We start from the raw sequence: 16,416 nt of genomic DNA, 5'->3' as shown, positions 1-16,416 counted from the left end.
CTGTAAAAAATGTCAAGTTATTTATTTCTTGACGTTTTCATTCGCTTTAACACTAGTTTTGTATTACAAGTTTTTGGTTTAAATAAATAGTGTTGTGATACTTTAAGCTTAAAAATGTTTACTAGCTTGCAGTCGAATATTTTTTCTTTTAGAACCTCTTTTAGCGCGAAGTGAGGGTACAAGATATCTTAATTGCCGTAAAAAACTTATTGCAACTTTATTAGAATATTTTAAACGGGAAAGTGGTAGTAATGGCCCTTTATGTCCCTTAAGTGCTGTTAAGAAGCTCTGAGTTTTGTTGATGATGTAAATAATAGATGTTTATATACTTATTTGTAATTAATTTATTTTTGTTTCCTAAAATATTTTGATTAAAAGAAAATATGTAAAAGTGGGCAAGGCTGTGCCGGTCACGCTTAATCACGTGACTAAAAGTTTATTTGGTATGAATTATTGTGGATAGTAATGATCAGATGAAACCACAGAATATACTAACGAAAAGATGAAACTAATTTGACTATTTTTTAGATGGTTGTATTTCTGGTTACATCAAAACTAAATGTTATTTTGGTTCATTATTTTAACAAAATGACATTAAATGTCGCATGGTAAACTACACGCTCAATTTTAAATGTTTTATATAGAATGTACTACCTAGGGTAGTAATAGGATAGTAGTAGTAAATAAACGCAAATATTTTCAGGGCTGGTAGATATTGAAAAAAGAAACATATTTTCTCTTTACCGTTTTTTAATATAATAGCTCCCGTATATAGCGTTTAACGCCTTGGGAGTAGCAAGGTACAGTTTGCCATAACCAATTTACCGTTTTTTAAATAAGTCCAAAACAAACGAGATTTTTTTACTTTCAAAATTTCACAAAAAAAATGTTTTTTGCTTAAATTTTGAGAACCACTGGATCTTTTCGGGGTTTTCTTTCTTGTAAATTTAATCTACTACATATGATGCCATATTATCAAGAAATTGTTTTTAAGTAAAAAGTAAAAAAATTTCCAATTTTTTTTTCAAAAAATTCCTTATTTTCAAAATTCGCGAAAAAAACCTCATAATTTATTTCTGCGGTCGAAATATACCACCCCTAAAATATTTGCACTTATTTAAGACTCATTGCTTATTCAACATTGTTTATTGTATCATGGCGTACTTCGGATATCGGGGGCCGTCAAGCACAAGGTGAGCATCCTAAAACCGGTCCCACACGATGTGTCAAATACCGTATGATCGAAAAAAAACGGCGTCCAGTTGGCCGGGAAATGAGCATCAATGACATTTCCCATATAAATTTACATATAAAATGACAGCGATCTTCATTCCATAGCCATCGCTGACGCCGTTTTTTCTCGATCATACGGTACCTTCCAACATTGGATACAGGAACATTTGCCACATCGTGTAGGAGACACACTTGTGATTTTTGTGACGCAAATGATGCGTCCAACGTTGGAAGCGTTGGAAGCGTTGAATTGAAAAGTGTGAATTAAAAATGTCCGCGGAAACGCGAATTTTTATGAATAGTTACAATAATAACTAACCTAACTAAACAATGCTTTATTATACAAAAAGCCAAAATAGCTTCATCGACAAAGCATTTACAAAACAAACAAAAGCACAAAAAATATACAAATAATAAAAAATATCATACAATCAATCAATCAATTCCAAAAAATTTACGTCATTAAAATTACAAATAAAACATAGGTATGGACATTGGATATTGCAGAACACAAAAAGGCGTATCAATAAAATTTTACAATAGGAAAATTGTAAATAGATATAATCATGTAAGAGTTATAAAATATTAAATATTAAGTACTAGACCGTTAACCAGTGTGTGAGATGATCAAAATTTTAAAATTCAAAATTGTTCATGATTAAACATCAACAAAAAAGTCGTTCACCATAGCTCTCCAGTAAGTATGATTTCAGAGCTTTGCGAAATGCGGGAAAGAATGAAAGTGACTTGAGCCTTTAACTAGTTCTGAGCTCGGGGAGTTGGCAGATAAAGATCGTGCTCCGCATTCCTAAGCGGATAGTTCTGAGATGGCCTTTCGGGAATAGCAGATATGTGCTTGCGGATTAAGTTAACGGATTTAAAAATGAATAAGGAAGGGTCAGTATTTTTCAGAAATTCTGGCAGTGAGTTCTACTGTTCAGTCCCAATAAATATCGAACTTGCTCTCTTTTGAAGTTTGAAAATACGAATTTTTTTCAAATTTTGTCGCGCAGCAAGTGCCCCAGAATGGAAGGGCATAACGAAGATGCGACTCAAAAAAGGCATAATAGACTATTCTAGAGGTTAATAAGTTAAGTTCCTTAGAAACTGATCTTAGCGCAAAACAGGCAGCGCTTGATAAAGCTTCGATGTGCAAGTCCCATTTTAAAGAGTTGTCTACAACAAGTCATAAGAATTTCACGGAGTCCACGACATCAATAGTGGTGTTATTAAGTACAAAATGTTGTATAGTACATTTATATAACAAAACTTTAGTTTTTGAAAGGTTGAGGCATAGGAGATTAGAATCGCACCAAGATTTAATGGTGCGTAAGTCACTGAATATAGTATTATATAGTGCTGGAACCTCTCGACCGCTCCAAGTGAAACTAGTATAGAATCGCACCAAGATTTAATGGTGCGTAAGTCACTGAATATAGTATTATATAGTGCTGGAACATCTGGGCCGCTCCAAGTGACACTAGTATCGTCCGCAAAGAGGCAGATTTTACCGCTAATGTCTAGAATTGCAATGTCGTTAATAAACACCAGAAACAAAATAGGGCCAAGTACTGAACCCTGAGGGACACCACATTCTATAGGCTTACAAGAAGACATAAACGTATCAATCCTCACAAGCTGCCTTCTGTTGCCCAGATATGACTTAAGCCATTCGAGCGGCACTCCTCTGAATCCATAGCATTGCAATTTGTTAATTAAGATATTATGATTTACACAGTCGAAAGTCTTAGAGAAATCACAGAAAATTATAGCTATATTAATTAAAATTCCTGTTCTTTTTTAAAATGTCTTCGTACCTTTGATTTAAATTTGTCGAATTAATAACGCGGAAATGGCGGTGCTGCGGAAAACGAATTTGTGGTCACCCGGTTAGCTAGTTACAAACAAAAATATACCGTTACAATTATCCTAGCACGTGATATTCTTATCAGTAAACGACAAAATATATTCTGATTCTAACGAGCGACGCGACGGACGGCTCGACAAGTCGTACAGAAAGGTAGGTAGGTAGTATTACGGTACTCTCCATTTCGGCCAGTTACCTGTAACTAGTTACCTGGGTAGCGCCAAAGATGCCGCCAAAGTTCGTTTTTCAGGGTCCGGTGAGCACATTAAAATTAGAAAGACACGTTTAACAAGTGTGTGTGTGTATCTCGGAGGAAAATACCGCTCGCCGCTCAACGCAACGGGTTCGTCTGGTTAAGCGGAGTCGCTTTCAGGATTTCAGAGCGGATTCGTCGCGGTCAACGTCTGTAAGAAACGGTTCGTGCGGACAGTTCTATTCTTTGTCTGACACTTCTTCGGTTCGGAAATTAAAACATCACGCGAAATAATACGGACTTTAGTGGCGTTGCGGTGCTTAACACGAAAATGTGAATCATGTGTTGTGTGCTCTATTTATTCAGTTCATCGTAAAGGTAAAAAATAGAAAGAAAAACAAAACCAACCACCATGGGCTTTTCCACGAACCTACAGGGCAAAGTTGCTCATGAAGCGCTTTTGTCTCGTCAAGAGGCAGAGCTGAGACTGCTCGAAACGATGAAGAGGTGTATAAATATTAAAGTTAAGTGCGAGAAGGATTACGCTGCCGCTTTGAGTGCTGTCGCAAGCCAGGGGATGAAGATTGATCGAGGGGATGATTTAACAGGTATGTCATTAAGTTTCATTCTATTATTTTGGATATAATGTCTACCTTTCATAATAATAAACATTTCAAACGATCAAGGTGGTTTTAAAGTGTTGTTGGTAAATGATGTTGGGGGTGATCTGAATTATTTTATGGTGATTCTTCTAATTTCACATAATGTTAACGATACCTCATAAGTAATATAGGGTAATATAGTAGGTACATAACATACATTTTCAAAATGTTTATACAGGGTGAGTCTTAAATAAGTGCAAATATTTTTAGGTGTAGTATATTTCGACCCCAGAAACACCTCTAAGTTTTTTTCGAATTTTCCTAAAAAAATTTCGAGTTTCTTTATTTTTTTTGGGGGAATTTTTTTAATAGTTAAAAAACAAAATATCTTTATAATATGGCAACATAGGTAGTAGATTAAATTTACAAGAAAGAAAATCCAGAAGAGATCCAGCGGTTCTCAAAATTGAAGGAAAAAAATCATTTTTTATTTAAATTTTTGATGTAAAATATCCGGGTTATTTTGGTCTTATTTGAAAAACAATAAAGAGAAAATATGTTCTCTTTATCGAATCAATATAAGGGAATCATTACTGAATTATTTTTTTTTGTTTTAATTTTGCGCTATAATGTACTTATATTTGTTTATTAATTAAATAGTAACAATTATAGTTTTTACCTGCATATTCTCACATACTATTTACATAGATACTTACATGCTTATTTTACAGTTATAATGTTATTGAAAGTAACTTCGTATAAAGAAATTTGACAAATTCGATTTTTTTTTGTTTTTTAATGCCTTAACTTTATACAGGGTGAGTTTTAAATAAGTGCAAATATTTTCAGGGCTGGTAGATCTCGATAAAAGAAATATATTTTCTCTTTACAGTTTTCAAATAAGACCAAAATAGCCGAGTTATTTTACTTCGAAAATTCCCTAAAAAAATATTTTTGCTTAAATTTTGAGAACCACTGGATCTTTTCTGGGTCATCTTTCTTGTAAATTTAATCTACTACCTATGTTGCCATGGAGGTTGCCATATTATCAAGAAATTATTGTTTTTAACTAAAAATTAAAAAAAGATCCAAAATATTCCAAATTTTCAATTTTTTTTTTCGTGAACAAACCTCATAATCGTGTTTCTGGGGTCGAAATGTACTAGCCCTAAAATATTTGCACTTATTTAAGACTCACTACTTTTATTTTTTGAAGGTTATATAAAAAAAGATTCAGCATAGTTATGAAATATTCATTGTTACCTCACTGAAATCTAAAAATTATTAGTGCCACGCTCCAGTGGTACGAATAAACGTTAAATCGAATTTAACAAAATTTATTGAAGAATATAAAATAGTGATTGATTTCCTTAATCGTATAATGTTCCAAAATTTAAATTAAATTTAAATTTTTTACATAAAAACAGGGGAAAAGGGTGTATGGCGTATTATAAACTAATCTACTTATAGTTCATATCAAGTAAACATTTAATCATGTGATTAAGCTTTACCGGCACAGCATTTAGAGCATTACCGGTATATCCACATAAAGGGCCATTACTACCTCGTTCCCGTTCAAAATATTCTAATAAAGTTGCGATGAGTTATTTACGGCTATTAATCTATCCTGCACACTTTGCACTAAAGGAGGTTCTAAAAAGAACAGTCTTGCAAGGTCTGCTAGTAAACATTTTTAGGCTTAAAGTATCATAACACTATTTATTTAAACCATAAACTCGTAATACAAAACTAAAGTGTCAAAACGAATGACAATGTCAGGAAATAAATGAATAAATGTGGCAACTTGACATTTTTTACAGCAGAGCTACCACCTGAATCCCCAGCGGGAAATTTAAATTCTAGTTAGTCAGTCTGGCGCCGAGATGTCCATAGTTGGCAACAATGAATTTAAAAATAGCGCCCTCGATTACGTAGAATTTAGAATTTAGAATGAGTGGGAGGGGGGTTAATCACTTCGACCTTACAGATCCATTGTGTCCCCCTTTCTTGAATCATAACTCATCATACAGTCCCAGGGCTTTGACAAAAGCCAGTATCTGGGACGGTTTTATAGAGGGTAGTTCTCCATCTCCAATATCAGTCGTACCAAAATTCATGGCACGAATGGTTGTCGTCTCGGCGCACTCAGTGATGAGGTGTACTGGTGTTTCACCATCTTCCCCACAGAATCTGCATTCGCCGTTTCTTCTTAGTTTCAATCTACAGTGGTGTTCATTGAGGAGACAGTGTCCTGTTAAAAACCCCGTGACAATCCGAAGATTGTTCTTACTCACACCCAGGAAGATCTGTGATTTTTCTTGATCATAAGCCCTCAGAAACTTCTTCGAGTGTCCTAGACCATTGCAAGATTTCCATTCCAGGTTGCGGATGGAATCTTCCAAGTTCTTGAGTTCCGCCTTGAGTTGGTTACCACTTGGAAAGCAGAACGGTTCTGGTCCAGTTAGTGGAGTGTTCGCTCCTTTCCTAGCTAGATTATTTGCTTTTTCATTGCCTTCTATCCCTTGGTGAGCAGGCACCCAGTGTAGGAGGACTTTGTTTCTCGATTACGTAACTAAAAGTTTAATTGGTATCAAATATATGTAAAGGGAAATCAAAACAACTTTCGTTGCACGTCATCAATGACACCATGCGTCGTCTTATGGAGTTTGCTGCTGGTCGTATTATGATGTGCAAGCAAAGTTATTTTAATTTCCCCATATATAGTTTTTTTGTATTCTATGTACATGTCTTCTGTTTGGAAATAAAAATATCGCACAACGCAACAGATTTTAATGACGTAAAGGTGCTTAAAACGAAAATGTATAACATGCGTCTAGTGCTTTATTCAAATAGTTTGTTGTTAAGCTATAAAATCAAAAGAAAAACAAAATCAACAACTACCTATAGGCTTTTCCACGAACCTACAGAGAACAAAGCTGCTCATGAAGCGCTTTTGTCTCGTCAAGAGCCAGAGTGAAGAGATGCATAAATATTAAAGCTAAAAAAAGGTTGCGGGAAGGATTACGCTACCTCTTCGAGTACTGTCGCAAGCATATTGTAAGCAAGATGAAGGTTGATAGAGGAGGTGATTTAATAAGTATTTCCTTAAATGTTATACCATTATTTTAGATCTAATGTAAAATTTAAATAACAGTAAACATTTAAAACTATGAAGGTCGTGTTGTAACGTATTTATATATATATATTTTTTAAATAATTTTCGCTTTACATACATACTCTATCTCTCATACACATGCTGTTTATATATCGGGTGTTGCGTCGTCGAGCGGGACATAGGAAATCCCATGTAAATTTTAATGGGGTCAATTATTGACTTCCCTAATTATTTTAGAGAATAATTCTATTTAGGTTTATTAAAGAGCACTAAAACCCACATTCAAAAGAATAACTTTAGATATTTTTGATTAGCCCGTTTACGAGTTATCGCCGATTTCTTTTTAAATATTTCTCCTTTCTTATGGCCCTGCATTTACTTATGAGCACCAGTTAAGATAAAAGATAACTGTCAAATGAAGTTGCCATTTCAGAAATTTATCTATTTAGTGCTTTATTATTATTATTAATGATTAAAAACTCATACCTACATCGAAAATATTAGCCATGAATTACACTACCGAAGAAAAAGTATTAATGATTAAATGGTATTATCAAGGAAATAGTTATCAAAAGGTGTATCCGAATAGACCGATACCTGGAAAAGCTACAATCGCAAGGAATATCCAGAGATTTGAGACCAAAGGTACCCTAATAAATAACTGCAGATGTGAAGCAAGGCAGGAACAAAGAGAAGATGCAAGAAATGATACCGGCTTGGAAGTTTTATTGTGCGTGGAAGAGAATGATGAAAAGATCAGCACAAGGAAACTTGAGGATGAAATAGGAATAGATCACACTACAGCGTTTCGAATTTTGAAACGACATAAATACTATTCCTTCAAATATGAAAAGCACCAAGAGCTACGAGATGGGGACGAAATACGGCGGCAGGCGTTTTGTTTTGATATGATGGAAAGAGCAAACACGGATTTTTAAAAAAACATATGTTTCACTGACGAATGCCCGTTTACCTGAAATAATGAATCAATGTTCAAAATTATCGATATTGGAACAAAGAAAACCAACACAGGTTTGTCGAAACAAGGACGCAATATCCACAGAAAGTAAATGTTTGGGCAGGGATATTCGGACACAATATTATCGGGACATTATTTCTTACGCGAAATTTAAATGCAGAATATTATTTGGAACTACTCGAAAATCATATTTTACGTGCTTTACATGATGCCGCTAGGGAAAATCAGGAAGTTTGGTACCAAATGGATGGCTGCCCGGCACATAGTACCCTGGCTGTTTCGGGAATATTTAGGCAATAGTTTTAACGGAAACGTTATTGGCCTAAATCATACAGTAAATTGGCCAGCAAGGTCTCATGATATTTCGCCAAATGATTTCTTCCTCTTGGGCCTTTTAAAAAATAGGATATACAAGGATAAAATATACCCAAATCTAGACGAGTAAAAAAAAAAAAAAATGCTATTTCTGCCGAATGCAATAGAATTTCAGTTTACCAACTAGCGAATGTAAGAAGAGAATTTTATGATCGCCTGGGTTATTGTCTAGCAGTCGATGGAGGAATATTTGAACATCTTCTTAAATCCTAAAGTTCTAACAATTTAATAATATTAATAAGTTATTGAATATTGTAATAATACTATAATTAACCTTATAATTGATTGCTTTATTTTACTTTAATTCATATTAATTTGTATTTATAAATACATCTTTAAGTTTTCCGATGTAGGAATGAGTTTTCAATTATAATAAAGCACTAAATAGGTAAATTTCTGAAATGACAACTTCATTTGATAGTTATCTTTTACCTTGACTGGCGCTCATAAGTAAATACAGGGCCATAAGAAAGGAGAAATATTTAAAAAGAAATCGGCGATAACTCGTAAACGAGCTAATCAAAAATATCTAAAGTTAATCTTTTGAATGTTGGTTTCAGTGCTCTTCAATAAACCTAAATAGAATTATTCTTTAAAATAATTAGGGAAGTCAATAATTGACCCCATTAAAATTTACATGGGATTTCCTATGTCCCGTCCGAAGATGAAACACCCGGTATAGTTTATATGAAATAAACTTTTAGTCACGTGGTTAAGCTTGACCGGCACACCGTTGCCCACTTTTATGTATTTTCTTTTAATCAAAATATTGTAGGAAACAAGAATAAATTAATTATAAATTTATAAACAGTTATTATTTACATTAACAAAACTCACCTTAAGTGACATAAAGGGCCATAACTAGATACAGCTTTCCCGTTCAAAATATTCGAATAAAGTTGCGATGAGTTTTTTACGGCTATTAAGCTATCTTGTACACTTCGCACTACAAGAGGCTCTAAAAAGAACAATGTTCCACTACAAGGTCTGCTAGTAAATATTTTTAAGTTAAAGTATCATACCACTATTTATTTAAATCAAAAACTCGTAATACTATTCAAAACGAATGATAATGTCAGGAAATAAATAATTAAATGTGGCAACTTGACATTTTTTACAGCGGAGCACGCGAATTCCCAGCGCGATTTTTGAATTCCAGTTAGTCAGCACGGCGCCGAATATGTCCATAGTTGGCAACAATGAATTTAAAAATCGCGCCCTCGATTCCGTAACTAAAGTAATATGAAATATAGTATAGATCGGGTATAGATACTTACATCCTTATTTTAAATTCAGTGTTATAACTGTTATAACACAGATAAGATAATGTATATTATCTGTTGTTAAAAGTAAAAATAATTTGAAATATTTTGGGAAAGTATGAATTACCTAATTGTCTTTATATTAAATAAACCTAAAATAGTGGCAATAGATTTAAAATAATGAATATATGTGATTGTTTAACGGAACTGTAGACATTTACCCAAAAAAAAACGTAAATTAAATTATAATAAGTCATTCATTCTTGTTATCATAATTTATCTACGAATGTTTAATGTTATAATATACCGTTTAAAAAGCGTGTCTCAGGTATGAATAACGGAAATTGAATAAGGTTATCTGGTTGATTTAAATGCAAGAGTAATTAGTTTTTTTTTCAAATTAAATTCATTCATTTCACTGTCTACATACAGCCAAGTTACTAGCTTTTTTCGTTTTCCTGTTATTACCGATTCTGGACCGTCCTAGAACTCTGCAGCGCATGCGCAAATGAAATAATGTCTTCATATTTCCTTCTGCGCATACGCATCACAGTTCTAGGACGGTTCAGAATCGGTAATAACAGGAAAACGAAAAATCTACTGACTGCGTCATCTAGGTGAAAATTTTTGGGAATGTTCTAATTCTAATTAAATATACTCACCGGCACGAAAAACGGGCACCCTAAAGTTTTGATATATTTTGAAGTTTTATATATTGTGTTCTAGTGGATCGATTTTGATGATCTTTTAAGTAATTTGTAGCTAAATTATTTGAATTTTAGTACCTTTTTCTGAAACGCTAAGCATTTTTTGTCAGTTATGCAAATTTGTTTTACTGGTTAAATATCACAGACAAGCTGCCTTCCGTTTGAATCGAGGTTTGAATTCAACGCAATGGTGTTTACAAATAATACTTTTTTATAGTGTAGATTTTCTTCAAGTGCAGTGGCGAAAACCCTCGAATTATTTTCAAGATACATATATGACTTATGGATTAAAAAATAAAAGAGCATTGATATTTATTTATTTTTAAAGACCTTGAAATAGTTGGTTTGAGGACTGTTTATATATAATTTTTATATAATTTTGGAACTTTGTATGTATCTTACTTGCCAAATTCTATATTTAAACGAACTTACCCGAAAACTAATTCATCTTGATCTCCCTGCGCCTGATTTTTTACTACTAATGCCGTATTATAGTTCTAGACGTTTTGTGTAGCGATGGTCGAATGTGAAATGTCTCCAAAAAGGAAAATACTCTAAATTCTTTACACGATATCAAAATATTTAATGGTACAACAAAACTTCTGTATTTTTATAAAATACTTATACCGGGTGCGTCTCAAAAGTGGCTCACCCGTTCACCCCTATACCTTTTTTATTTTTTCAGATAAAAAAACGAGATTTCGTATGTTAATATATGACATAAATTGGGATTGATTGACGCATTCAATTGTTTTTCGTCACTTCCTGTTTCACCGGAAATGACTACAACTTTTGATTTTTAAATAGCACCCTCAGTATTTTTCTATTTTATTCGATAGTAGCGTAACTTTTGACATTTTCGCATATGGTTTCGATGTTTTCTAAAGTGAATATGTCAAAAGTTGACGTCATTTCCGGTGAAACAGGAAGTAGTGACGACGAAACTATATTTTTACTTTACTATAAAAAGAGTCTGGCTAAAGGATTATTTATAATAACAGTTGTTAATTCTAAGAATTTACTAATTCCTTTTTTTTTTCGCTTGCATTTTTACTTTTATTTACAACGTCAAAAATAATTAGTTGATTTTTAATTATTATTTTCATTTAATCAGATTTTTTTTAATATCCTTAGTTCTGTTAGTGTTACTAATACTTATTAAAACCAAGCCTGTGTCGTTACTTTTTAAACTTTTTTAAATTTTAATATAGAGTTCTAATCAGTGTCGATATGATATGACAATAGTCACCAAAGCCACCTCGTGATATTAAAACATACCTAATATCATATAGTAATATGATAGTAGAGAAAATTGCAAATTGGTGGTGGCAAGTTCATTTCGTTCTTAAAAATTAATGAAGGAATGTGTTGACATGGTTCTGACCGAAAAATAATGTTTTAGGAAAAGTTACTCACGAAATTATTGCAGAGGGAGTTTTAAAATTAGGATAAAAAACAACCCTTTAATTAACCCTGTATAATAAGCCAAATACTAAAGTTTATAAAAAACTGGGTTTATGAATTAAAGTTGGTGGATTTATATACAGTTTGCTAAAAAAAATCATGAACATAGAAATAAAAATAAAAAATAAATATAACACTTTAAACTTTTTAAACGAAAAAATTCTCCGTTGCGGTTTTTTTTTGCATCTTGCATCTGAGTGTTAATACGGTATATTTAATGTGTTAATACGGTATATTTTTACTTTATTCGATAGAAAATGATATTCTGAATAGAATGACGTATCATAATTATGTCAACTTTTGACATTCTCGCTTAATAAAATATTGTTTTTTAAACTTCAATTTAGAGTGCCATGACTATGTCAAAAACTAATTCTTAATCAAGGAGCCTTAGAAAAATATATTTGATTGTCTAATGTTTTTAGTTTCTTGTCCTGGCCGGTTAAAATATGCTCAGATCGTATTTTTAATCATATCTCAATTTTTTCAAATGGAACGAGGGTGGCTCGTTAGCATATTTAGAAAAAGCATTTTTTTACGAATAATTTGATACCACATACTTGGTATTTCGAGTCAAATTTTCGTTACGAACCGCAAGTTATAATTTCAAATAAAGCATATGCGAAAATGTCAAAAGTTGACATATGACATGTCATTATATTCAGAGTGTTATTTTCTATCGAATAAAGTAAAAAAATAATGAGGGTGCCATTTAAAAATCAAAAATTCTAGTCTTTTCCGGTGAAACAGGAAGTGGCCGAAAACAATTAATACGTCAATCAATCATAATTTATGTCATATACTAACACACCAAATCTCGTTTTTTTAACTGAAAAAATAAAAAAGTTATATGGGTGAGCCACTTTTGAGACGCACCCGGTATAGTACTAAAATTATTGTGTATTTCAAGAAACTAACATTTTAAAAAAATTATATTTTATGTTTTTAAATATGTTTGCTGTGTTAATAAATTATTAATCTCTACGGCATATCACCTATTATATCTAGTAATCTAGTATTACTTATTAATTACAATATAGTTATAAGCAATTATGAAATTGCTGATCTTTATACTAAATATTAATAAATTAAAAATTAAATAAATACATTTATCTATAATACAGTAAATTTTACAGATGTTCAATGTTTTGTTCTTCAGTAACGACCTTTATCTAAATCTATACTGATATATAAAATCCTTAAGTGACTGACATACTGATTAATCACGATCCTGCTCAAACCACTCAACGTAAGTAGCTCAATTTTGGCATACAGGTTGATTCTAGGGTGTAGAGGTTCGATAAGAAGGGATTTTTCGAAATTCCAGTTCCAAGAGGGTGAAACCACCCCTCAAATATTACAATATTTTTTATATAAAAAACGGTCAAGTTTCCGAAAAAACGCTTAAACACATATATTTTATTTTGTTTTTTTACATATTTTGAGATTTTTTAAAAATGTATACAGCGTGTTTCGAAAAATCTGGTCATTGATTAATCACGATCCTGCTTTAAGCGCTTGACGTAAAAAGCTGATTTTTGGAAAACAGATTGACTTTAGGGTGTAGAGGTTCGATAAGAAGGGATTTTTCGAAACGCGAATTCTAAGGGGGTGAAACTATCCTTCAAATATTAAAATATTTTTTATTTAAAAACCGGTGAGTTTTTCGGAAAAACTTTTAAACACGTATATTTTATTTTGTTGTTTTACATATTTTAAGATTTTTTATAAATTTATATAGGGTGTTTCATAAAATATGACCATTGAGTAATCACGATTCTGCTTCAACTGCTTGACGTTTAAAGCTGATTTTTGGCAAACGTATTGACTGTGGGGTGTAGAGGTTCGATAAGGAGGGGTTTCTCGAATCTCAAATTCCAAGAGGGTGAAAACGCCCCTCAAATATTACAATATTTCTTATCTAAAAAACGGTTAGTCTTTCGGGAAAACGCTTGGACAAGCTTAATTTATTTGGTTTTTTTACATATTTTGAAATTTTTTAAAAAATCATGCAGGGTGTTCCAAAAAGTTGGGTAATTTCTTAACCACGATTCTGCTTAAACTGCTTGACGTAAAAAGCTTATTTTTTGCAAATAGATTTTTCGAAAGTCAAATTCCAACGAGATTAAACTACCCCTCAATATTACCAAGTTATATAATAATATCGCCATATTGTTTTTTCTCATGCTGACATAAATGTGAGAAAATTTTATCCAGTTTGTATGTTAATGGAAATTCTTGCTTTGCTTTATCATCACTTACAAATGATTAATTTGAGGCGAACGAAGTCGCTGGTTCACGCTAGTATAAAATATAAATCTTCATTCTTAAATATCATATGTTATAAAAACTTTCTACTGAAAATTAATTTATCCGGAATAAACACCGGATGTTATACAAATAAAATTAAAATTAGAAAAATCGACATTGGCTCACAAAGTCTCTGCGAAATGAAATTTTAATTTTTATTTCACAAAAACACGATTTGATTATTTTGGTATTTTGAACTATGCATGTTGTAATATTTTGGTTAAGAGTAGCATTAGCGTTAAATTTTAGACTATATTTTAAAATGCAATTTTTAAAAATCTTTTATAATAAAAATTTTATTATAAATATTTTCTGGATCTGATCATTGAACAATATTACGCGATGTTAGTCGAATTTTATTCATTAATCATTCATAGCGCATCAAATCTAACGCTTCCAGTAGAGAAAACTTGTCTTTTAAAAGTTAATAGTAGTAAACCATCATCATCATTCATCATTGCCATTATTCGCTGACGAGTATTTGACATGTATCAAAAGATTGTTACGCAAGGCGTTTTCTTTCATGAGCTTTTCTATGACTGAAAAGCCCCATACGTGATGTTATCTCCCCTTCGCACTCCGGGCATTCAAAAATCTCATTACTTTGAGTTGCCTCTTTACTTTTTGGTTATCGTTGTTAACCGAGTTTACAATTCGTCTCCTATCCTCTTTAAGTTTACATGGAAAATATCTTTGTATCTCTTGAGTTGTCCACCCAGTTTCCTCTTACCGCCTACAAGCTCACCGTAAAGAAATTTCGGTAGGCGGTTTTCTTGTATCCTGCATACGTGGCCAGCCCATCTTAAGTGGGATTTAGTAATCATGATTTCAGCGCTCTCGCAGCTAGCTTTTTCAAGGACCGATACGTTTTAGACATGGTGATACCATTCAGTTTTTAACAGTTGTCCAAGGTGTCTGTGTTGCAACTTGTTCAATGCGTGTTCAATGTGCCGCCGCGTCGGTAGGTTTCACTTCCATATAACATGGCGGGGAATATTATTCCTCGGTGCACTACAAGTTTCGTTTTTGTGCTCAAGTCATTATTGTAGAAAACCCTGTCTTTTAATTTCCAGAATGCTCTTGAGGCGCTGCTAATTCTGTGCTGAATTTCAGAGTCGAAATTAGTCTTTTCCGAAATCAAACTGCCGAAGTAATTGAATTCTGCTACATATTCCAATAGTTCTTCTCCGTTTTTTACAGCATTATTATGATTTTCCGGGGGAGTACACATGATTTTAGTTTTATTGATGCTCAGCTTATGGCCCAAAGCTTCGTATGCCCAGGTATATGTGTTCAGCAAAAGTAGTAAATCAGAATGTCAGTGGCGGAATATTTTATTGTGTTATATTTACCTTAGGTATTATAAAGTTCATGGTAGAAAATATACCGTTTAACCTGAACATTTCTGCTTAGTTAACAGTACATATTATAATTGCATATGTCAACAACAAAATTCTTTTATGCTCTATGTATTGATTTTTTGTTATATTTTACACCTTTTCCGTATATGCTTGGCAAGTTCAATGAATTGTTTGTTTTTGTACATTTTACTATAAAGCTATTTTATATTAATTTGGTGGAAAAGTTATACCGGGTGGTGCATCGTTGTCGTTGGAAACATAGGAAATCCCATGCAAATTTTGAACTGTCCATATACTGGCTCCCCTATCAATTTTACAGCTAAGTCGTAAATAGGGGTTTTAAAGGTCCGTCTATACTAAATACACATTTCAAATTTGAACAATTTTAAACAAGTCGATTATTAAATAATTTAAGAAAAACTGCATCTATTTTTATATTAAAACTGCAATAAACGGTAACAATGCAATGCTGACTCTATTTACAAATTCTGGTAGATATAACAGAAAAAAATTCACAGTATTATGCAAAAGAAAATCCTTATTTAATTAGAGAAACCAGACCACAGTAATACCGTATGATCGAAAAAAAATGGCGTCCAGTTGGCTTGGAAATGATGATCGATGACATTTCCCATATAATTTTACATATAAAATGACAGCGGTCTTCATTTCATAGCCATCGCTGACACCGTTTTTATTCGATCATACGGTATATTCTTTGAACGTCTGGGCTGGCATTCTTGACACTCGATGTCCCTGCATTGGAGTTCTGAGCCTGGATAAGTCTCAGCAGGTAAGTGGTGTCTTTCCCCTTGCTCCTTGGTAGAAAGAAGTACTGGTCGCCCTTTTTGGGATGTTTTCTCCCTTCACTGCAACCAGTCCCGGCCCTTATCAGTTCTTAAGCTTAGGTGCCATTTCCAACAACCAATCCGCTGATTTTTTAAATAC

At 32.7% G+C, this 16,416-nt stretch overlaps 1 protein-coding gene across 2 annotated transcripts in view; it reads left to right on the top strand.

Annotated features, from left to right (window-relative positions):
- The first annotated feature begins 3,250 nt into the window (after nt 1-3,250).
- LOC115891281 (tyrosine-protein kinase Fer) overlaps nt 3,251-16,416 on the top strand; it is a 169,624-nt gene continuing 156,458 nt past the window's right edge. Inside the window, exon 1 of one of the 2 annotated variants that reach the window (XM_030911731.1) lies at nt 3,251-3,901. In XM_030911731.1, the coding sequence (XP_030767591.1) occupies nt 3,706-3,901 (196 nt within the window). In that variant the 5' untranslated portion in view covers nt 3,251-3,705. The remainder of the gene's footprint in view (nt 3,902-16,416) is intronic. The other variant, XM_030911735.1, reaches the window with a different exon arrangement.

This window comes from Sitophilus oryzae, unplaced genomic scaffold, assembly GCF_002938485.1.
Source record: "Sitophilus oryzae breed Bouriz unplaced genomic scaffold, Soryzae_2.0 scaffold_1179_pilon_pilon, whole genome shotgun sequence".
Lineage (NCBI taxonomy): Eukaryota > Metazoa > Arthropoda > Insecta > Coleoptera > Curculionidae > Sitophilus > Sitophilus oryzae.
This window is presented reverse-complemented; position numbering and strand designations above follow the sequence as displayed.